This window comes from Saimiri boliviensis, chromosome 5 (assembly GCF_048565385.1).
Source record: "Saimiri boliviensis isolate mSaiBol1 chromosome 5, mSaiBol1.pri, whole genome shotgun sequence".
Lineage (NCBI taxonomy): Eukaryota > Metazoa > Chordata > Mammalia > Primates > Cebidae > Saimiri > Saimiri boliviensis.
In genome coordinates, this window is record NC_133453.1 from 49,574,131 (window position 1) to 49,598,402 (window position 24,272).

The following is a 24,272-nucleotide window of genomic DNA, read 5'->3' on the forward strand; positions in this document are numbered from 1 at the left end:
CATAAGTCTTTCTACTGTAACATCATGTGAATTATGAGTTGTTCCCGTGACTTCAGTTACTCATCATATGATATGGTTTCTGGATTCCTCACTGTCCTTGATTCTCCTTTGTCTGTACTGGTGAGTTCAGGGGTGGCAAATAGTAAATTTCACATTACCTTTTGTTTCTGATTGATTGTTGGTGACCAAGTGTACCCTGTCATTTGTTGCTCTTTTAAATCCAATACAAGTCATTGCATTTATTGTTTTAAAGTTATCCAGTTGATGGGAGGTTGAGACAGGAGAATCCTTTGAATCCAGGAGGGGGAGGTTGTAGTGAGCCAAGATCTCGCCATTGTACTTAAGCTTGGGCAACAGAAGGAGACTTGGTCTCAAAAAAAATAAATAAAAGTTATCCAGTTGAGGGCGGGCACAGTGGTCCACACCGGTAATCCCAGCACTTTGGGAGGTCGAGGCAGACGGATCACTGGATGCCAGGAGTGTGAGACCAGCCTGGCCAACATGGCTAAACTCTGTCTCTACTAAAAACAAAAAATTAGCCAGGCTTGGTTCCGTAGGTCTGTAATCCCAGCTGCTTGGGAGGCTAAGCAACGAGAATTGCTTGAACTCATAAGGCGGCAGTTGCAGTGAGCCTAGATTGCACCAATGCACTCCAGCCTGGGCGACAGAGCGACACTCTATCCTAAGTAAATAAATAATACCCAGTTGGTTTCAGACCAGCAGCAGCAGCCTGTTAGAATATTTAGGTAATTTAGAGTTTTGATTTAGCGTGGGTACCTGAGGTATGCTGTCTCCTAGCACAGGGAAGAAGAATACAAGAACAAGTTATCACAAAGAACAGGCAGTTTCAGGTCAGATGGTGTATACATCACACTGCCCATATTCCTTTATCCAGAACAAGTCATATGGCCAGTGTCAGAGTTACAGCACACAGAGAGGTATATTCTACCCTTAGTGAACCATCCATGGCAAGGGGTAGGAAGGGACAGAAAAGATTCAAAAATAATATAATCTACAGACATATTGTTAGCTGTTTTTTTCTAGTTTTATGTCTTTTGCAAGTTTGACATTGTTGATATAGAGATATAGCTTCCCAAGTTGACTGTTATAAGGTGACTGTCACATATTTGTATCTGTCCAATTCTGGATTTCTAGGTTTTTGTTTGATTTTAGTTTCATTGCTTTTTGAAGCAGTCAATATGTTATGTAGTAAAAAATAAAATATAAACAGTTTATCCTCCAGGAACTTTGAATCTTGGAGGCATAAGGATTGGACACTTCAAAAACTATAATGTTAGGGAGTGTATAGTTTTTGTCAAAATAAATAGAGACATATGTATTCTTTGGTTATTCAGAGACCCCAGATTGATTGCTACAGTTTGAGGTGGTTCTAGAAAGAGAATATAGTATTTGGGCTGGGCTTTCAGAGGTGGGTAAGAATTTGGTAAGCGAAGAGAGTCAGGGTCAAGATTTGCCATTTAGTGTGTGCAAAGGGGCAGAAGTCAGGAAATTAAAAGCATGGGTGGAGCGTTGGAGATAGACAAGGTTAGTTGGGAAATGGGACAATGACAGAAAAGTCTGAAAAGAAGAAAGGGACATTTTGTGGATGATCCAGACGAGCAGACATTTGTGTTTATCATAAATGCAAGGAGAGTTGTTAAGGCTTTTGAGCAGGGAATGACTATATCAAGGCAGTACTTTAAGAAATTTAATTTGGCAAATATAGTGAAGGAGAAAGAGATAAAAAAAGTAATATGCCTAGAGGTTAGCATAGCATTCCAATTCTCCACTGATGAAGGCCTATGGTAGGATATTGTCAGGAATGCTAAAATAAAGGGGGTTAAGAAAGGAAGCATGCATAGATCTTGACAGTTCAAATAGGGATTTGGAGTGCCTGATAATCCTACTTGCAGATGTTACGATTATTTAATTCCTTCATCAATATTGAAGCTAGTATCTGTGCAAGTTTTATGGTAAAAGAAAAAGATTTTTTTTTGAGACGGAGTTTCGCGTTGTTACCCAGACTGGAGTGCAATGGCACGATCTCGGCTCACCACAACCTCCGCCTCCCGGGTTCAAGCAATTCTCCTGCCTCAGTCTCCCGAGTAGCTGGGACTACAGGCATTCACCACCACGCCCGGCTAATTTTTGTATTTTTAGTAGAGACGGGGTTTCACCATGTTGACCAAGATGGTCTCGATCTCTTGACCTCGTGATCCACCCGCCTCGGCCTCCCAAAGTGCTGGGATTATAGGCGTGAGCCACCGCGCCTGGCCCGAAAAAGATATTTTTAACATGTAATCTTCCCTTTCTAGAGTTAGCTTTTGATATGGGTTGGCTGTGTCCCCATCCAAATCTCATCTGGAATTGTAACTCCCACAGTTTCCACCTGTCATGGGAAGAAACTGGTGGGAGGTAATTACATTATGAGGGAGGGTCTTTCCTGTGCTGTTTTTGTGATAGTGAATGAGTCTCGAAGATCTGATCATTTTAAAAATGGGAGTTTCCCTGCACAACCTTTCTCTTTGCCTGCCCCCATCCATGTAAGACGTGACTTGTTCCTCCTTGCCTTCTGCCATGATTGTGAGGCCTCTTCAGCCATGTGGAACCATAAGTCCATTAATCCTCTTTCTTTTGTAAATTGCCCCGTCTCGAGTATGTCTTTGTTAGCATCATTAAGACGATTAATACAGTTTTTTTCAGAGAACAGTAAGTCATTGTCTTAGTCTGTAGGTGAGTACCCTTTTGGTGCCCTAGCAACTCTTTGCAGAGGAGTCTGGTTTCACTGCTAACTTGCTTTGTGAGGATGTGTATGCGACCAGAAGAGCAAATAGATGTGCAGAGAATAAAAAACTGTAATACACAGCACATACAGGCCTATCCATGGGAAATTATTCAGAGCCTTCTCCTACCCCAAAGTCCCTAATTATTTAAGGCTTGACTCAAATCCCATCTACTTGAACGAACCAACTGATTTCTTTTTCAAGACAGAGTCTGGCTCTGTGGAGTGCAGTGGCATGACCGTGGCTCACTGCAACCTCCACTTCCCGGGTTCAAGCAATTCTCCTGCCTCAGCCACCCAAGTAGCTGGGACTACAGTTGCACGCCACCACGCCCAGCTAATTTTTTTGTATTTTTAGTAGAGACAGGGTTTCATTAAGTTGACCAGGATGGTTTTGATTTTCCGACCTTGTGATCCACCCGTGCGGCCTTCCAAAGTGCTGGGATTACAGGTGTAAGCCACCATGTGCAGCCAGAACCAACTGAGTCTATGAGCATATATTTGAAGAAGGTTTAATTTGTCTGGCTTCAGCAATGCCTACCTCGGGAAGTGACATTTAAGCTGAGATTTTAAACTAAGATCTCAGAGATGAGTTAGCCAGCAAAGAAGTTGGGTAAAGCAGATGTTGACTCAAGGGGTTTTCCAAATAGAGAGCCACTGGTGAGAAGGCCCTGAATTTGGGGAGTTTGGTTTATTTGAAGAACTATATGCTGAAGCAAGCAAAACAGAGTGTTACATTATGGGGTTAGAGAAAGAGATCAGGAAACCAGGGCTTTATAATATGTATTTAGAAACTAAATTTTATAACAGCCAAGAAAAGCCATGGTAGGATTTTCAGATTAACAAATAACATAATCTGCTTTTCAATTAAAAAAACAAACAAAAAAACAAAAAAACAACAAAAAAACGGCTGTATGGAGAATGGATTAAAAGGGAGCTAAAGGCTGAAGTGAGGCAGCCATTTGGGAATCTACTGCAATAATGGGAATGAAAGAAAAGGGAGGCGGCCGAAGAGATGGAGCAGAATGAAGGAGACTTGGGAATTAGGAGGAAGAATCAACAAGGTTGAGGATCAGGTGTGGCAAGGTGAGGGAGAAGGCAATGTCAACCATGAATTCTAGCTATCTGACATGTGCCACTTCTAGAAAAAAGAGCATATTTCAAGAGAAAGGTGAGCTTGGTTCTGAACGTAGTTTGTAGAGCTCACTGCACATACAAGTGGCGAGGCAAGCGTGGGGTGTAGGTGTGAAGCTCAGAGGAAAGGTGTGGACAAGATAAGCAGTAGGAGCCCTCCATCTAGAAGGAAATTGAAGCTGTGGGTGAGGTCTTCACAAGTGTTGAGGAGAAGCCTACATAAAGAAGCTGACCAAGGTCTGGACCCTGACAAGCCTTAACATATAGTTTGTTAGTGGAGGTGGAGGTAGAAAGAATGCCAGAGAGGCAGGAAGAAGCAAGGACCACGTGTTGTCATCATGACCAAGGAAGATACGTGCCCAAAGCTTACGAGCGGTCAAGTAAAGTGGGAACAACAGAAAAGCGTCCCCTGGGTTTAGCAACATGGAGGTCAGGTGCTAAAGGGAGCTTCTAGAATGACGACGTGGCCACATCTGTCCTCTGCCTGAAGTCTCGGTGATGAAGCTCAATGCAGAGACCTCCACGTTTGGGCTTCTGCAAACACAGCGCGTCCTTTCAGTCGTCCTCTAAGGTATGTAAACAGAACTCCAGTCCCCAGCGCGGCCACGCAACGGCCCCGCCCAAAGCCCGAGGAAACACCAGGCGCGCGGGAGGAACAGCGGCCTGCAGAGGGAGGCGGTAGCGCCCGCGGAACAGCCGCGTCCGATTGGCTGAGCGCGGATCCGCACGGTGGTTGGTGCGGGCGGAAGGGGGCCGGGTAGTTGGCGCTGCCTTTTCTCCTGCGGCGTCGTTTCGCTTTCCAGCGCAGAGTCTGCGGAGGGGCTTGGGTGCACCGGGGGACCGCGCCTGGCCTTCCCCAGACCCAGCAGAGGCGACCCGGCGCGCCCGGAGAGGCTGCACCGCCGCGTCCCCGCCTAGCCCTTCCGGATCCTGCGCGCAGAGTGAGTGGCCGTGAGGTTCCGGGTGCCGGGGTGGGCCGCGCCGGGACCGAGTCCTCCGGCCGTACGTTTGGACGCCAGGCGAGGACTGGCTGGCTGTTCTGACCGGCGAATCCGTGATCCCAGAGAAAGAACGCGTCCCAGTAGTCCAAGTGCGAGCAGCGCCATCCGTTTTCGGAGATGGCACTGCTCGGCACGATTGCCCTTGCCAGTCGTGCTCTCTGGCAGTAAAGAGGACTTGTGAAATCGACTTTTCCTCTAGAAGTCACCGCACCTTCCCCTCACTTTCTCGCGTTTCCGCCCCTTTCCATCAGTCACATATTCTTCTTTTCGCAGGAAGTATCATTTGCTGTATGCCATCCTCGAGAGCTGTCTAGGTTAACGCTCGCACTCTGTGCGTGCAACCTCAACAGTCTTGGCACTAACGTGCTGTACGTAGCTGATCCTTTGGTTGAATCCCCAGGCCCTTGTTGGGGCACAAGGTGGCAGGTCAGTAAATGTCCATGGGATCCAGTGAATGAGTACATGACTTCGGAATCTTAATTATGTATCTATGTTTAAAGATGGAGGAGCTTAATGTCTTCCTGTAGTTTAAAAGTGATGTTTAGTTTTTGCAGACCCCACCCCCACTCCAAATAATATAATTACTCTTAAAGAAAATTCTGACCAGTTCTGAAGAGTTCTGGGGTAGGCATGCAGATGTGTGGTCGATTGTGCTTCGAATGTTGTTCGTATAGATAGGGAATTGTTTTTATAGAACAGAAATAGGACTTGAGCCTCCGGCACAATCCATTGTGCAACTGTTGCTTATTGAGGATGCTGGACTCACACTTGTGAGATCAAAATATGGCTTGCTTTTTACTTTCTAATTCCATCTGAAATATACAGGATTTCAATTCAACAAACTGTTCTGAGCATATAGTATATGCAGGGCACTGTCCAAGGTCCAGAAAAGGTTAAAAGGAAAATACCCCCACTACTCCACCCTCACTCCACCCCACCCACCTTCCCCGCCGCAGGTTCTGGAGGCATCATAGAACTTTGCAAGAAAAACTGGAACCAATGCTCTAATAGAGGTACAGAATTCAGTGAGGCACAATTCAGAGAAAGCTTAATTGTGACTAAGTCTCAGACAACTTTATGAAAGAAGGGGCTTTTGTGCATAGCTTTGAATGCTATAGGATTTAGAGATGCAACAATTTGTAGAGAGGATGTTTGCAAGGGCGAGTAGCAGCTGGAGAAGAGCAGAAATGTTGGGCACACTTGAAAAACAGTAAATGATTTGGTGACTGGGTTGCTTTGTTGATGGATGAAGATGGGGTGGGGTGGAAATCAGCCTAGGAATGGACAAATCATAAGATTTTTGCACAGGAGAGTGATGTGGTCCAATCTGTATGCAGCAGAGGCTGGATTGCGAAGGTAGAGTGTTGGAGACAGGGAGGCAGCAGGTCTTGGGACTGGTGAGGAAAGAATCACCCCTTAATTTTGGATTTGAACTACGTCTTTGGGAGTTGGCCATGCACCTCCCTGAGTTGGTAACAGGTTTTGTGGGAAGATGAGATTGACTCCAGATTTGTGAACATGAGCTTATTAATTCACCTGTTCTGTGCCAGGTGCTCCATATGTACTAGCTCATCCAGCCTTAACAACCAACGGCGGCAGGGTGCAGTGGCTCACACCTGTAATTCCAGCACTTGGGAGGCTGAGGTGGAAAGATTGCCTGAGGTCAGGTGTTTGAAATCAGGCTCAGAAACAGACTCTATAGAGAACCTGCCGCCACAGAAAATTTAAAAATTAGGGAGACTGGGCACAGTGGCTCACGCCTGTATTCCCAGCACTTTGGGAGGCCAGGGCGGGTGGATCACCTAAGGTTAGGAGTTCTAGAACAGCCTGACCAACATGGAGAAACCCTGTTTCCCACCCCTCCCACAAAAAAAATTAGCCGGGTGTGGTGGTGAATGCCTATAACCCCAGCTACTCTGGAGGCTGAGACAGGAGAATCTTTTGAACCTGGGAGGCAGAGGTTGTGGTGAACCAAGATCGCACTATTGCACTCCAGCCTGGGCAATGAGTAAAACTCCATCTCAAAAAAAGAAGTTAGCCAAGCATCTTGTTTCTTGTATTAGTCTGTTCTTATGCTGATACAAAAAACTGCCCAATCCTGGGTAGTTTATAAAGAAAAGAAGTTTCACTGACTCACAGTTCTGTGTGGCAGAAGGAACCTCTTCACGGGGCAGGAGGAGAGAGAATGAATGCAAGCAGGGGAAGTGCAGACGCTTATAAATCCATTGGATGTCATGAGACTCACTGATTATCATGAGAACTGAGTGGAGGAAACTGCCCCCATGATTCGGTTACCTCCACTGGTCCTGCCCTTGACACATGGGAATTATATTACAATTTGAGATTTGGATGGGGACATAGAGACAAACCATATCACTTACAGTCTGAGCTCCTTGGGAGGCTGAGGTGGAAGGATTGCTCAAGTCCAGGGATTGGAGGCTGCAGTGAACTATAAACATGCCACTGCGCTCCAGCCTGGGTGACAGAACAAGGTCCCATCTACTAAACACACACGCACACACACAAGCACGCACACGCACACACACACACACACATGACCACCTTGTTTATAGGGGAGTAAGTTACCTGGGTTCACTTGGCTAACAAGAGGCGTTGCAGCTCCCCTTGGCTGACAGTTCAGCATATATATTTTAGACACATCCTTATTAGTTGCCAAGCAGGGAGGGAAAGAGCCACACATTTTCCCACTCAGGTAAAATAAAATTGAAGTGAAAAACCAAATTGCTACAGCTGGAGTGCCAAGGGGCTAGGCTTGGGTCTATTTCTTCTGGTACATATGATGATAAGTAGCTTTATAGTCCAGACATTTCCTTATGCTCCTTTGGGAGGACATTTGTGGAAGAGGCATGACTTCATGCCTCCATACATGTGCTTGGCTACAAGTATGTGCACACCCTCTTCCATGCCCTACTTGAAAATCCCCCTTCCCCAGAGGTCTGGCAGGACAAGATTCACTTGTGTCTCCTCTGCATATTGCCAACTGTGTGCTGTCATAAATCCTGTTACGTGATGGTCATGGAGACTCTTCGTTTTCCTAATGAATTTTAGGACTTCCTTATATCAAGTTTTTATTGTGATTTTTTAATCACAATATAAAAATGTGATTTGATCACTATATAAAAAAATTTGATCACTATATAAAAATGGACTGAACAGTTACTCAAAGAGATGTTACTTTATCCTTTTAAAATACATTTAATGATGTTGTTTTAATATTTAAAAATCATTACTGCTTTATGCCAGATTTATTGTTTGTAGTGGGCAAAGAAGAAAATACATCTTTTTAAATGTGTGTAACAAAAATAATGAATTTTACCATATACATCATAAATATAAAATAGTTTAAAAATACGTAAGTTAAATTAGAAATGTACTGTTATTTGTAGGAGAGCAATTTTGGGAGAGTCTTATGATTTAAAGCAAATCTAATTAAAATAATGTTTTTCATGTATTTATTTGATAAAATACCAAATTCATTTTAAAGGTGTGTTTATTGGAGACCTACTACGTGCTTAGAGGATATACCAGTGCACAAAATCCTCCAACATCCATCCTTCAGGTGGTGAAAATAGACAATAATCAAAATTAAAAATGTGGTAGGTCAGATGGTGGTGTAAGTACTATGACGAAAAATAAAAATACACCAGAGAAGGGAGATAGCATGTTTACAGGTTAAGTGTTGCAATTTAAATAAGGAGGCCAGAGAAGGCTGCCTTGATATATTGACAACAAGCAAAGGCCTGAAGATGTGTTTCATGGAGGAGAAAAAAAGGTTGATCCCCAAACTCAATTGAAAACAGGCTTTAGACTATAAATGCCATTTAAATAAAATATTCCTAGAACAAACTGTTTTGGAGTAAGCAAGATATTTAAGAGTACAACCTGATGCTAGGAAGGCTTTCTTTAAAGCTAGGGTCTTCCATATACATACAAAGAATGTATATTCTTTTTCTCTGTAGGATGTCTCAGTGGTATGAACTTCAGCAGCTTGACTCAAAATTCCTGGAGCAGGTTCACCAGCTTTATGATGACAGCTTTCCCATGGAAATCCGACAATACTTGGCACAGTGGTTAGAAAAGCAAGACTGGTAAGGAACTAAATCTTGTTGATTAAGTGACTTGGAAACATGTTTACTGGAAGGTGAATTTCATCGATGGTCACTGGGATTATTTGTTGCAGAAAAGTTTGTTGATCTAAAAAATGACATGTGTCTTGACAAAGCTAAGTATATTAGTCATTAAGCACTTTTATGTAGTTTTGTCAAATTTAATTTATGATAGCTATTCCTAAATGCTTTGGACAAGTTAGATAATACTGACACCAATTATTTTTCAACTTAGGATCCAGACTATAGAAAGAAGTAATTTAAAAGAAATAAATTCAAATTAATGGTTAAACATTGATTAGAAATAAGAAGGTAGTACAATTAAGGGGATTTGTTTTAACTGATAGGTGTTGTACTTTAAAATGTATTATTTGCTAATTGCAAATATTTTAAACGTCCTGAAAGTGTTTGACATAGAAAGTGAAGGGTCCCCTGTTGATTTTTCCCCGACCAGAGATAGTCACCATGAACAGTGTCATGTATAATCTCTTAGCATTCTAGAATTTTTCATACTAATTGCATATAAGAGAAATACCACATACACTGCTGCTAAAAGCAGTATCAGTTTCAAAAGAAGAAAGTATACCTAAGAAAATGCTTAAATTATTTTAATAATTTCGATAAGGAAAGCAACATTTGTTTTGTCTGTTTCATGTAAACATTTATTTCAAGAATGAAATGTGTACATGTTAAATCTCCTAGGGAGCATGCTGCCAATGATGTTTCATTTGCCACCATTTGTTTTCATGACCTCCTGTCGCAGCTGGATGACCAATATAGTCGCTTTTCTTTGGAGAATAACTTTTTGTTACAGCATAACATAAGGAAAAGCAAGCGTAATCTTCAGGTATGACCCGGTTTTTGTATTTTAGTTGAAATGTTCTCATGTTTATGTAAGGCAGTTTTCTTCTTTCAGCAAGTACAATTAAGCACACACTTCCTGGTATTTAGAGAAGTAACAAAGACTGTAAATAACTCCCTTTGTTATTTACAGCATTAGTATGTATTTATAGCATAAGTAAAATAAGATACTAATTTATTTTATAAACAGAAGGAATTTTCAGGGTTAAATGTATCACCTCTTAGGTGTCAGTAATTCTGAGAAAAATGTGATGCTGTAATGTTGTTTTACTAAAAATTGTCAACATTTAAACCAATGAAAAGGGGCTACAGTTTAGGAGCAGTGATCTATAGCAATACATGAAAGCTACAAGGAACGTTAGTGGGTAGGTTCAGGTCCTTGCCATACAAATGAGGAATAAGTCCGGAAAGGTTTGACCTTCACCTGAGGAAGTCAGGTGACTTCAGGAACTAGACTCCATCTTGCCTTGCTTCTGGTGGAGTTGCCCTCTCCTGGAAGCGGAAGTCAAAGATCCAGACATGAGAGGACATGCTACAAAGTTTTAGGGGTTCTTCAGATGTGCTTACAGCATGCCCTTAGCCTGGCTACCATATTTGTGTCCTTTGATAACAGAACTTTTCTGTTTTAATGGAGGTAAAAGCTATCGTTTCCTTCTTTTATACAATTGAACTGAACTTTTCAGCTTATGTAATTGGAAGTTTTTTTTTCTTTGTGAATATATTTATGATTTTATATACCAGTGAGTAGAGATTTTAAATTAAAAAATTTAAAAAGTTAAAAAAAAATTAAAAATTAATTTTACAGAAATTTGTTGTTGTACAGACCTTGCTTGAATGTACCTCTATAAAGAGCCATTATTGCCAGTGTTTTGCAAACTAGCTTTGACAATGGCAACAGAAAACCCTAGATGAATATCTTCAGTGTAGTTCAAAGCTTAGACCAACAGATGCATTCACTGAGGAATGTCATGTATAGTTTATATATCATTTGCATTGTCTTGGAATCCTAACAAAATATAGTTGACGTCAAGAAATATGGAAAGATATTGGGCCGGGCGCGGTGGCTCAAGCCTGTAATCCCAGCACTTTGGGAGGCCGAGGCGGGTGGATCACGAGGTCAAGAGATCGAGACCATCCTGGTCAACATGGTGAAACCCCATCTCTACTAAAAATACAAAACATTAACTGGGCATGGTGGCGCGTGCCTGTAATCCCAGCTACTCAGGAGGCTGAGGCAGGAGAATTGCCTGAACCCAGGAGGCGGAGGTTGCGGTGAGCCGAGATCGCGCCATTGCACTCCAGCCTGGGTAACAAGAGTGAAACTCTGTCTCAAAAAAAAAAAAAATTCTCAAATATTCTACCATTAAAATGTACTGGAAAAAAAATATAGAAGGATATTAAAGTAAAAATATTATATGAACCATATGTGAAAATACTTGTTTTTTTAATCAAAAAGTACTTTAGGTATCTGCCCCTTTTTAGAAAGTTAAGGCAATTTTTATCATAATTTGTGAAAGAAACATTTTGATTTTAACAAACATAGCTTATATAGAATTTAATAGATGAGAGATGAGGTTTCTCAGAGAATATAAACAAATTCCTATCAACTTACAACACAAAATAATTTAAACATTCTGAATTTTAATTTATTTTTGTTCTAACCACTTAAATCTAGGATAATTTTCAGGAAGACCCAATCCAGATGTCTATGATCATTTATAACTGTCTGAAGGAGGAAAGGAAAATTTTGGAAAATGCCCAGAGATTTAATCAGGTACTTTTTTCTCATTGAACACCAAAAATTGTAATAAAATAAAAACGTATTCATTCACCAAATATTATTGGGGCCCGTGTCACAGCAATGGTGAATATCTCTCTAATTGTCTAGCCCCAAGAAGAGGGGAGAATCAGATTTAGAGATTTTATAGAACCAGGCTTTAAGAAAGATCCTGATTTAATGGAATGCAGTTGTAACAAGGAGAGAGACAAATAAACAAGATACTTCCAGGTAGCATAAAGTGCTGAGAAGATAACATGTTGAGTTCATGGAGTGGCTGGGAGTGGGATTGTTCCTTTAGACTAGGGCCAGGAAAGGCCTCTGAGTTGCTGGAGCAGGAATGGAAAGTCAGGTAGAGGGTTTTTGCAGCTGTCCAAGGAAGAGGCAGTGGAATCTCACACTCAGTAGAATCAGTGGAGGTAGGAAGGGGTGGGCAGATTCAGGTTATGCTTTGGATATGGTGCCAATATAGAAGGATCCTTATATTAAAGAATCAGATGTGGGAGTGAGAGAAAGCAAAAAGCCAGGGATGGCTCTATAGCGGCTATTAGAGGCCCTTGAAAACTGGAATGCTGTTCATGGAGCTGGGAAGGCAAGGAGAGGGCAGGGCCAGGAGTTTTGCAGGACACAATAGATTTGTGGAGAGAAGAGGAGGCTGATGGGAAAATCAAGGGCTTTGTTTTGAGTAAGATCAAGATACCTATTAAATATTCAAGACATCAAACAGTAAATGAGTCAGAGTTGTACTAGTATCAAGAATTTTGATCATTGTATTATTAATCCTAATAAAAAACCTTCCTAGCTGTCAGGTTCTGCAGTGTTTTGAAGTTGCTATGGCATTTACTATTCCTTGAGCAGTGGGGTGGTGGCAACAAGTCAGCAGGCAGTCAGTGTGAAGCCATCATGTTATGGGTTGTTCTGGAGGAGCCCATTCCAATATGGATGCCAGAAGACGCGGTATGCGTCCCGTGTGCATTTCACCAACAAATAACTACCAAAGTGAACTGTGGGCCAGTAAAAAGGGAGAGAATTGAAATGTAGTAGAGGATGCTGTTCTCCACACACTGCCTGAGCATTTGTCCCAGTCCTTGTGATCCTGTCACTTCCTTAGGCATGTAGTTCCTATCTTCCTGTCATACTGATAGCACCTTGCTGAAGTGAGCATGTAAAGATACGTATTGCTTATGCCAAATTCAAGATGGCTAGCTCATCTGGTACCCAGCCTAGGGACAAAGGTGGAGGAGAAGCAGTGTTGGAGGAGAAGCTGGACAGGTGGTCTCCTCTGAAAGAGGTGTGCCTATCTCTAACCTGTCACATACCTGGGAGATTTTCAGCAGGCAGTTTTGATTATATGGGGCTTCCATCCTAAAAGCAGTATGCGTAGGCCTCCTCTGTATTTCTAATAAACTTCAAAGGACAGACAGCCAGGAGAAAAGATGGGCAGAAGGACAACCTGTTTCCCGCAGCCGCAAGTGTGTCCTCCTCACGTTTGGCCCCTTGGCCCAGAGTTGGCACTGGCGGTAGAGTAAGTGGCCTCTGCCCTCCCACATGAACCCCATCCCCTGACTTTGGATCTTGAAGGTTTACCAGCTTTTGAGCTCCCTCCCCATTAAAAATGTAGGTGACCTGGGGATTGTTTTGAGCCTCTCAGAGGACACCTGACTCTGTGAACACCTTTGCAAGGCCTTCTTAGCATATGAGGGAAGTTCCTGGGTGTCTGGGGATGTCAGGGAAAGAGAAGAGGCACAATAGGTGCCGATTTTCCAAAGTTATCCAGCCAACTCTTGGCTAGATAAGTCAGAAACATTTCTTTGCCATTTCCTCCCTTGTTGAAGTAACTGCATTTTATTAATACAGTCATACATCACTTAACGACACAGATACATTCTGAGAAATACATCACTAGGTGATTGCATTTTTTGTGCAAACATGATAGAGTGCACTTAAACCTAGGCAGTATAACCTACTACACGCCTACGCTATATGGCAGGCGTCCCCAAACTTTTTACACAGGGGGCCAGTTCACTGTCCCTCAGACCATTGGAGGGCCGCCACATACTGTGCTCCTCTCACTGACCACCAATGAAAGAGGTGCCCCTTCCTGAAGTGCGGTGGGGGCCTGGATAAATGGCCTCGGGACCGTCGCGGGCTGTAGTCTGGGGACGCCTGTTATATAGTAAAGCCTGTCGCTTCTAGGCCACAGACCTGTGCAATATGAAGTTGTACTGAACACTATGAGCGATTGTAACACAATGTTATTTGTATATCTAAACATAGAAAAGGTACAGTAAAAATAGTGTATAAAAGATAAAATTGGGTACCCCCATATGGGGCAGCTCCATTCTAATCTTAGGGGGCCACTGTCATACGTGCAGTCCGTCACTGAGTGAACCATTATTATGTGGGACATGACTGTGTTTATTCTATTCTAAAGTGTCCGTGTATGGAATGATGTCATGTGTGGTATTTGCTTCAAATAATCCAGTTTGGGGACTAGAAGAGTAAGGAGAATATGGATGAAACAAGGGCGTCCATGAATGCTAATTGTTGAAACTGTGTGATAGGTACATGGCGATTCCGCAGATTCAGCAAGTTAGAAACGTGCAAAATTCCAAGTCAATTCAGAGCATTTAGAGAGCACAGAATTCTGCAGACATGCCAAGATGGGAAATTATTGTTACCATTATCTTTTGTTTTAATATAAGAGGTTTTTAGAAAACACATTTAAGAGAATATTATGTAACACACACTCTAGTAGACTATAAATGACTCGTGTGCTATCTTATAGCACACTACATTTTTCTCTCTTTTTTCTTTGTGGTGAAAAAGCTAATTGCATGTCTGGACAAAATTTAGGTCCATAGGGTGTGCAGAGGTGGGAGAATTTCTTTCAGGTGGGAGGAGAAGACGTGAGGTGGATTCTAAGCTTCCCTTTGCTGTTCCACCTTTGTGCTCTTAAGGACTAATAGGTATCATATGCTGAGTGCTTATCATGTTTCAGTCCCTGTGCTAAGCACTTTATAAACATTATTTCATTTAAGTAAATACTTTAAAAACTAACATGAAGGTAGGTATTCTTATCCCCATTTTAAAGATTAGAAAACTAAGGTTTAGAGGTTAGGTACTTTGCTCAAGACCACAGCACTAATGAGAAGTGGGTTTGGAATTTAAACCCAGTATTGTCCAACTCTAAAACAAGTTCACTGGAGAAGTCACTCTTCAGTTTTCTAATCTGTGGAATGGGATGTGAGGGTATTCTGGCTGGAACTTCTCACACCCATGGAGTGCCTATTCCCTTGGACAGCTGCTCATTCCATTGAAAAGGACCTCCTTTCTGAGCAGAAGACTTTTCTGTGGTCTGGGGTCTGTGAGTAACCAAGTTCCCATCCAAACAAGGTCTCTAGAGGTGCAGTAGTGAAATGAGAAAGTAAGAGTCAGTGACAGCTAATGTCCCTTCCAACTTCAATGTTTGATGTTCTTGTGGTTTCAGTGTTCCTGGTTTCTTAGAAAGTTAAAAAGTTAAGGACTCACTGTGAAAGTGGTGTCAGTACCAGAGTGTACAGGAGCAGCCAAGGCAGCTGCCTAGCAGGAGATGGGGCAGGGTGCAGGGAAGCAGGGAGGGGTGAAAGGAAGGGGTAAGAGAACACCAAGGGTTTGAGTGACTTGGAACGACTACTGCCCAAGTTGGGAGCAGAAGGTTTTTTAGGCTCTGCCACAGTCACCAGGTATTTCCACCAAGCCTCTCCCAGCAAGTCAGTAGAAAGCAGATGTAGAAGCTGGGGATGTAGTTGCCCTCTTACAGCCATTGTTTATATCCCTGTTCTCTAAACCAAGCCTTGGTCATTTGGGAGGAGGCCTGGGGAGTTAGAATTTTCCATCGACCTGGTCCCTCTCTCTAGGTCTAGTGTCCTAGCTGTTACAAAGCCCACAGGACACAGTGCCCACATCCTGCTGGCTTAGAAGTTGTATTAGTTGGTTCTTGGCTGGCTATAAAGAAATATCTGAGACTGGGAAATTTATAAAAGAGGTTTCATTAGCTTGTGGTTCTGCAGGCTGTACAGGAAGGATGGTGCTGGCATCTGCTCAGTTTCTGGGGAGGCCTCAGGAAACTTATAGCAGAAGGTGAAGGGTTAGCACACACGTCACATGTCCAGAGCAAGAGGAAGCCGAGCAGAGGTGCTCCACACTTAACCAGATCTCATGAGAACTCATAATCACGAGGACAGTACCAAGAGGATGGTGCTAAACTATTCATGAGAAACCATCCCTATGATCCAATCACCTTCCAACAGGCCCCACCTCCAACGTTGGGGATTACAATTCACGAGATTTGGGTGGGGACACAGATCAAACCATATCAGAATTAGACAACAGCAAAGATTTCCCTGCACAGGCATAAAGCTATATGGAACTGCTCAAAGTGGCAACTCATTCCGACTGCCCAGAAAAACCCCTTTTGTCAGTTAGTGATATGGCGCACCTTGGACTTCCAGAGGATAATAATAACATTCATGTATTTCTAATACACACTCTACAGCTGATACAGCTCACATGCTTTGAACTTCTGCTATTGGAGAATATATAAAGTGAAGGAAAACTTCCTATGAAGAGAGAATAACTTTGATGGCATATACCTGATAAACATAGAACAAAAAAATTGTGGACCAATTTTATTTATGAGTATCAATTTAAAAGTCCTCAATAAGATAGTAAAGATCAGAATTTTACTATATTAAGAAAGTCATATACCATGACCAAATATGATTTATTGTAGGTTACAAGGGTAGACCATGACTGGGCAACCCATTAATGCAATTCACTGAATTAATAGCTACAAGGAGAAAAAAGCATTTACTTCCCTCCACAGAAGCCGAAAGGGTCTGACAGAATTTAATATTCATTCCTGATAAAAACATTCAATAAGGTAGGAATTGGTGGATGCCTCTTTAACATGCACAAATATATATCTCTCCATTCTAGAGACAGTACCTTTCTTAACTGGAAAAACTCCAGCAAGTCAGTAAAAAAGCAAGAATGTTCACTGTGCTGCCACTGCTATTTAACATCACATTCGTGGTATTGGCCAGTGCAGTTAGAGAAAATCATTAGAAGTATAAGAATTAAAAACAACAACATAAAGATATTAGTTCTCCCCAGGTTAATTTATAATTTTAATGTGATCCTAATAAAAATACCAAGTTGCTTTCTGGAGCTATGCAAATTGATTCTGAAATTTATAAAAACATGGAAAAATAGAAAGGAAACGTAAAAAAGTAGAGCAATGAAATGGGAATGGCCTTATTAGATAGACTATAAATCCTCTGTAATCAAACATTCTTCAAGGGTTCAGGCTTGTGAATAAACAGGCCAATGGGGAAAGAAGAGAAAAATCTAGGAGGAAACTCGTGTGCATATGGAAATTTATTTGATAAAGTTGGCAGCTCGGAGCACTGGGGAAAATAATGAACTTTTCACTGAATGTTGTTAAGACGAATGGAAAGCTAATTGGAAAAAAGCGAAAGCCAAAAGTGGACCCACACTTCACACTGATCATAGGAATGAGCAACAAATATATCAGCGATCTAAAAGTTAAAAAGAAAAGAAGGAAACCTGGCAAACGCTAGGGAGAAAAATGAGTGAATGCCATAATGTCAATAGGGAAAGGCTTTGTAATATAAGGAAAAGTCTAGAAATAAAGAAGAAAAGATTGATACAATTAAATATGTAAAAAACACCCCTGTAGAATCTGTGCACTGTGTAAGAAGGGTTGACAAGCACAGTTTTTGCTGTGTGGGGGATTTAACTCTAAAAAAAAAATCACATCTTCTAGAATTTAATCTCTATGAGAACAGGAACCATCACTTACCACTCTAATACCTGGGCCTATAACATTGTCTCGCATTTACTTAGTACCTAGTAAGTATGTGCAGGGCACATGTGGTGTTCTGTCACATCCAAGTGTTCTGATTATTAGAAATAGGACTGAATGCTCCCAGGCAAGTCTGGGTTTATATTCATTATTGACTTTATAGTAGCAGATTTTCACTGATGCCCTTAATGGAATGCCTTTATATTCCAGTACACCTCTGAATCACCCGAGATGGTGTTAAAATCGGGTTTTCTGATTCCATAATCAAATTAGCCCTTGAGATTTTGCATTTCCAACAAGATCCTAGGTGGTGAGATGCTGCTGGTATGAGGACACACTTTGAATCGGAAAGCTTTAAGATACATAAGGACAGGGTTAATAAGAGTAATCCTGTGTACAGTATTGGAGAAACTCTGAACTGAATTCTAGTGTGACACTGTGCAATTGTGTGAATTCATGGAAACTCCCAGAAATAATTACAGATGTGAATTTAGCCTAGTTATTTTGCAGCCTTGTTAATGGTTTGCCAGCATTTTCCAGGAACGTGGGGAAAAATTCTTATTGACACATAAGTGGAAATCCTGTAGTATGTGTCAGAAGATCTGGGAGGCAGGTGGGGACTTTGGAGTGTAACCAGCAAGTACACACCCTGGAGAAAATGGTGTCTGTAATCACGCCCTTCCCATTACAGGCTCAGCTGGGGAGTATTCAGAGCACAGTGATGCTAGACAAACAGAAAGAGCTTGACAGCAAAGTCAGAAACGTGAAGGACAAGGTTATGGTAAGTACTGAGTAAACACATGCGTTTATTCTGAAACTTTCTTTAGGGGAAAAAAAGGTTGCAGTCCCTTTGGGTGTCAACCTCGTAACTGAGTTCAGTCTTTTAAGTAGTTGGGAAGCAAAATGTTGCAGAAGTCTCAAGCTGTAAGTAAACAAATTAGTAAAAGCAATGACCAGATAGACTTTTTAAATGGCGCCTGATTATAACCGCCAAACATTGAGCTTATCTTTTTCTTCCTTGAAAGATCATGCAGTGAATGTTGACTTTGCCCCAGTATCCAGTAAATGAGATGTTGCTGCTCTAAACAGGCCTTTGAGTCCACACCTTTCAAGTCACACTGCCCAGGAAAAACATGGCCCATCTTTCTCAATCACCTGTTTTATCCTAAGACTTGGAAGAGGAACAAAAATACATTTTACTGAAATAAATTTGGATGCATTTCTGATTAAGACATCCACAGCAATTTTAGGATAAAACTTCCAAGTCAATTTATGGAAGCAAAAGGCCGCTCTGGTGCCCTCGGTGTACACTTACTCCTTTCCACTGTTAAGGCTGGTGCGGGGAGAGGTTGAGGAGTTCTTCACAAAAGTGTGTATTTGTGGAAAAGGCCTTCCAACTAAGGGGTATGGTCCTCTGCGGATCTCTGGGTAGCACCAGTATGGCCTTGACTTACGTTTCAGACAGCATCTTTCCAAACTCGACATTCTTTGGAGCAACTTTATCTATTCTTTGGAGCAAATTCTCCTAGGGAAACATTTCATTAAAGTAGAAACTAAGGGAGCCCAGTCCAGAAGTAGCCATGGAACTCCAGAGAAGAATATGTGGAAATGTGACCAAATCCCAAACAAATGCGGCTTATTTGTAGAGCGAACATGCAATTTATTGTCCAGACGCAGACGCATTTGAGCCACCAGGAGGCCACTGTTTATACCAAGTACGAAACTAGGTCTGTCCCAGTAAAGCCGGGATGTATGGTCACTTTTCTTATTTGAAAGGAATGAGAAGTTCCCATGAGCTTTTTACCCGTGTTGTGTGCTTCACGGTGGAGTTCTTAAATCGTGTCTCGGAGGTACTTAAATCGAGTTACTTAAGTATTTAAGTAACTCAGTTTACTGAGTTAAGTACTCAGAGGTACTTAACTCAGAGTTCTTAAATCGTATCTCTCAAAAATGATGAGGAAGAATCAAAATTTAGGCCCTGGAACCAGGTTAAGGACATACAAATCAGTTTGAGAATTATTATACATTTGCTTTTTAAAAAATGTTATTACATACTTGTTAATAAAAAATAAGTTATTTCATGTATATGATTAGACCTCTCCAAGTCAGATCTCTTTGAAGGAGCTGGAACTGTTTTCACGTTTCTCTGGGTTCCATAGGAGCAAAACTCTGTTCTCTAAAGTCTTTGGAAGTTGCTGATCAGTAGAAAACATTTTTACATCTTTATTTGTAGTGTATAGAGCATGAAATCAAGAACCTGGAAGATTTACAAGATGAATATGACTTTAAATGCAAAACCTTGCAGAACAGAGGTAAGGGTTCACAATTGAAGTGGTGCCCATTGGCCGTAATTTTTTCTGTTCACACTAGATAACTAATATGATTACTGCTTTTTATTTGCCCAGTATTTTATGACTCTAAATTGTTCCTTGATAACCCAAGCTAGGGTTCCTTGGCATCCAGTACTATTGATGTTTTAGGCTAGATAATTTGTCGTGGGGGCTGTCCTGGCATTGTAGAGTGTTCAACAGCATCCCTGACTTGGGCCCACCAGATGCCAGTGGCACTACCCAGGAACCCTCACTAGTGACAACCAAAACTCTTTAGACAATGCCAAAAGTCCCCTAGGGGTCAGTGACCCATACTTGATAACCACTGGTTATGTGTTACTCACCTTATGAATTGCGCATAGCCCACTGACTGATACAGAGTGATAGAATGTGGAGTTCCCCTGCCCTAATATCTGAAGTTTATTCAAAATTGCAGGTCCATTGTATACATGGCAGATAATCTCAGTATTTTTCTCATGTTTTAAAGTATTGCTCTATTTGCTTGTTTTTAATGAGAGTAACAACCGAAAATAACTCAAGTTGTATATTGTACAGAATAGGTAGGGTACTGCTGTTACTATGTTCATCATCTGGCGTATACCATGGTTCATAGGCAGAGATTATCAGTATGATTTGTTAAAAAGTATGAGAGACAGCGACTTAAACTACCACTTTATAATCATCTACTTCTCTTCAAAAGGTATAGATATGCTTTGCATACATTTTTTTAACTGAAGTTTTGAATTTTGTTATGTATGTTTACTTAGGAAATTATCTGCCAGTGACTTCAGTGGCAGATACTACTATGTCTGATTTATATGGGTCACTGAAAACAAGCGTTTTGTTTCAGTGTGTTTAGTTGTTATCCTTAGGACTTTTTTCATGTTTAATAAAGATGGAAGAAACCCAAACATTGACCTGTCGCCTGGCGACATTTGTATCTATTTATCCTAAGTTTATATTAATCTTGGCTTTTGTTGGTTCTGTCTTGTTTATGTCAATATATTTACTGGCTGTCTCTCAATTTATAGAACACGAGACCAATGGTGTGGCAAAGAGTGATCAGAAACAAGAACAGCTGTTACTCAAGAAGATGTATTTAATGCTTGACAATAAAAGAAAGGTAGTTATTTACTTTCCAGAATAGCATGCTGCTTTTGTTATAGCCTATGAATAATGGACTCAATGTTCAGAAGAAAGGAAACATTATTTTTATAACCCCCTTGCTTAAGCCCTGGTTGAGAATGAAGTGATACTTGCTTTTCTTTTTAAAATATTTTAAGATTCAATGATGAAAAAATGAATTTATTTCACTTTATTTCTTCTTTTATAACCACCTGGCTTAGAGCCCCAGTTGAGAATGAAATGATACTTGCTTTTCTTTTAAAAAATGTTTTAAAATTCAGTGATTAAAAATGAATTTATTTTACTGTTTCTTCCACTGCCTTTAGGAAGTAGTTCACAAAATAATAGAGTTGTTGAATGTCACTGAACTTACCCAGAATGCCCTGATTAACGATGAACTAGTGGAGTGGAAGCAGAGACAGCAGAGTGCCTGTATTGGGGGACCACCCAATGCTTGCCTGGATCAACTGCAGAACTGGTAAGATTTTCCAAAGTGAAAAACCAGCAGCTGACTGGCAAACCACATAAGCTCATCAATGCACCTTTGAGCCGTGTTGAATGGACCTTGTCAAAACGTTGGTATAGAGTTTGACGTAGTCCAGCTTCTGCTTACCCTGGAAACAGTCCCTTGGAAAGCACAGTGTTATTCATGACTCTTGCCACATTCAGCGACGTCTGCTTGGTTTGGAGCACTTCTGTGCCATGGATGTGTTGTTTGACTGTACAACACATTAGTGACATGGTCGTTATAGAACACACTTAACAACTTGACTCCTAATGTTTCATTCAAAACAAGATAGCTTGAGGCATTTTTCTAGGCTTACGTGAATAGATTGTCGGGAGCCATTCATTCGGTCATCCATCTAGTAATACTTACTGAATGCCTACCATGTGTCAGGCACTGTACTAGGACCTGGGCACACAAGGATGACTGATTCTTGGCCCTGGGCAACAAGGACTTGTCAGTGGGGAGGAGGGGTGTAGACATGGTAATAATTCTGTGCAGTAGAAGTTTCCAGGTGCTCTAACAAAAGGCCATCAGAGTTCCAAGGAGGACAAAGGAAAGCATCTCCAGGGAAGGTTTCATAGAGGAAATGGCCTTGCACTGACTCAAGAGTGACTAGGCTTTTTCGGCGTAGAGGAGAAGTGCTTTCTGGCACAGAGAACAGCATGTGCAAAGGCGCATGTGGGAGCCTGGAGGGGCTGTCTGTATTGGGTGGCTGGAGAGTGATGTCAGGTGAGACGAGAAGGAAAGGACCTGGCAGGAGATGCTGGAACCTAATGGTGGGGGTTCTCACACTATGCTAGGAACAGAACGGGGGCCGTGTGTACCCATACTGCTGAGCAAAGGCAGGCTTTTTTCTTAAGCAGGATATTTCTCTGATCTTTGATTTAGAAAGGGCACTCTAGCCAGAGCCTGTAGGATAGGACAGAGACAGAAAGACCAGTTGGAATACTGTTTGCATATTATTAGTGAGGTCCAGGTAAGAGGCAACAGCAGTTGCACTTGGGATCACAGAGTGAATATGAGGGAATGGTGGCCTGGGACCATTGCAAAGGGTCCAAGGATCAGAGACCTCGTGAGGTTATTTTCTGTATTGCTAATTTTTTTAAAAAAAATTATTAGTATTCAGCCATTTATTTTTATTCTGTGAATTGCCTGTAGGTGCCTCAGATTTCTTGTGGGTTAGAGCAGAGCTTCTGAGTCCAGTACACCCCATGTGTCGTGAGGAATGCTGACACCCCTATGCCTTCTGGGTGGCCAGAGAGGCTCCGGGGTGTGTAGAGCCCCCTAGTGGTCGTCTTAGACCACAGGCGCCTCTTCTTGGGGACACACCTGCCCTCTAGTTTTCCCACTGTGCTGCGTAAGGATTGTCGTTTTCTCTGTGTGCAGAGTTGGGGACACTGGTTTAGCATCTCCGGTACTCAGGCAGCCGTTATCCCGCCTTCTCCTTTCCTGACGAATGGCTGCTGTCCCAGGGCTTTGAACTGGAATTGAGTAAAACCAGAAAGTGAAGTAGATACTTTTCCCAGCGAAAAAGACACTTGTAAAAAGTTTTCTTCTGTCATTACTGCAAGCGAATAAAACTGTGTTTCCCCTGCCTGTTTTACTGTTAGCAGTTGACCGAAAGGAAAGAAGACTAAGAGCAATCACTAGGTGTACTCACTGGCTTTATATTTTTAGGATCGAGGCTGAGCATATTGCCTTCTCCTTTCAGTCGAATGCAACCAGGATCGTTGTTCCTTCCTCCTTCCTCTTTTCCTGTCCTCGGCCTTGGCTCCCCTTTCTCCCACTCTGTTCCACGTCTCTGACTGGTCCTGCCGAGACACTGCTTGCTGATGCTGCTCTCTGGACAGAACCTGCAGTGGCTCCTCGCTGCCTCTTGCATCACCTGGAAGCATCTGCTTTGCTGTTTCCCCTGCCTCTGGCCTCTTCCTTCCCCTGCCTCCGTCACACATCACCCAGAAGCCCAGCCCACACTCACCTCCCCTTACTTAGACCTCAGTGGTGTGCAGAAGTTTTTGATCTAGGCTGTAATCATTCAGTCATGTTAGTTTTTGTCCTCAAATAACAAAGCTTCTAGCACTGGCACAAGCCTCGTTCCCCTTATTTCTCCCTAGATCGCAGAGCACAATATCCTGGTAACATTTTGTGTTACACATAACAACTTGTTGGTGTCCATGGGATATGGTTTGGCCATGTCCCCACCCAAATCTCACCTTAAATCGTAATAATCCCCATGTTTCAAGGGCAGGGCCAGGTAGAGATAATTGAATCGAGGGGGGTGGTTTCCTTCATACTGTTCTCGTGGGAGTGAGTAGGCCTCATGATGGTTTTATAAAAGGGAGTTTTCCTGCACAAGCCCTCTTGCCTGCCTTCATATAAGATGTGACTTTGCTCCTTATTTGCCTTCTGCCATGCTTTGGGGCCCTCACCAGCCATGTGGAACTATGCGTCAATTAAACCGCTTCCTTTATAAATGTCCCAGTCTCTGGCATGTCTTTGTTAGTATAAGAATGGCCTAATACACCATGATTCCCTTTAATCCAGGCTGCTTTTGGACTGTTTCTCATAAAGACATCTGTGTCTTATACCTTCCCAGGTTCACCATAGTTGCAGAGAGTCTGCAGCAAGTTCGGCAGCAGCTTAAAAAGCTGGAGGAATTGGAACAGAAATACACCTATGAACAAGACCCTATCACAAAAAACAAACAAGTGTTATGGGACCGCACCTTCAGTCTTTTCCAGCAACTCATTCAGAGGTA

The 24,272-nt window shown here is 42.0% G+C and overlaps 1 protein-coding gene across 2 annotated transcripts in view; it reads left to right on the forward strand.

Annotated features, from left to right (window-relative positions):
- The first annotated feature begins 4,658 nt into the window (after window positions 1-4,658).
- The window catches only part of STAT1 (signal transducer and activator of transcription 1), a 45,581-nt gene continuing 25,967 nt past the window's right edge, over window positions 4,659-24,272 (forward strand). Inside the window, exons 1-10 of one of the 2 annotated variants that reach the window (XM_003940813.4) lie at window positions 4,659-4,857; window positions 5,191-5,343; window positions 8,898-9,026; window positions 9,747-9,891; window positions 11,581-11,679; window positions 18,243-18,332; window positions 19,785-19,863; window positions 20,913-21,004; window positions 21,333-21,484; window positions 24,111-24,269. In XM_003940813.4, coding sequence (XP_003940862.1) covers window positions 8,899-9,026; window positions 9,747-9,891; window positions 11,581-11,679; window positions 18,243-18,332; window positions 19,785-19,863; window positions 20,913-21,004; window positions 21,333-21,484; window positions 24,111-24,269 — 944 coding nt within the window. In that variant the 5' untranslated portion in view covers window positions 4,659-4,857; window positions 5,191-5,343; window position 8,898. The remainder of the gene's footprint in view (window positions 4,858-5,190; window positions 5,344-8,897; window positions 9,027-9,746; window positions 9,892-11,580; window positions 11,680-18,242; window positions 18,333-19,784; window positions 19,864-20,912; window positions 21,005-21,332; window positions 21,485-24,110; window positions 24,270-24,272) is intronic. The other variant, XM_010351558.3, reaches the window with a different exon arrangement.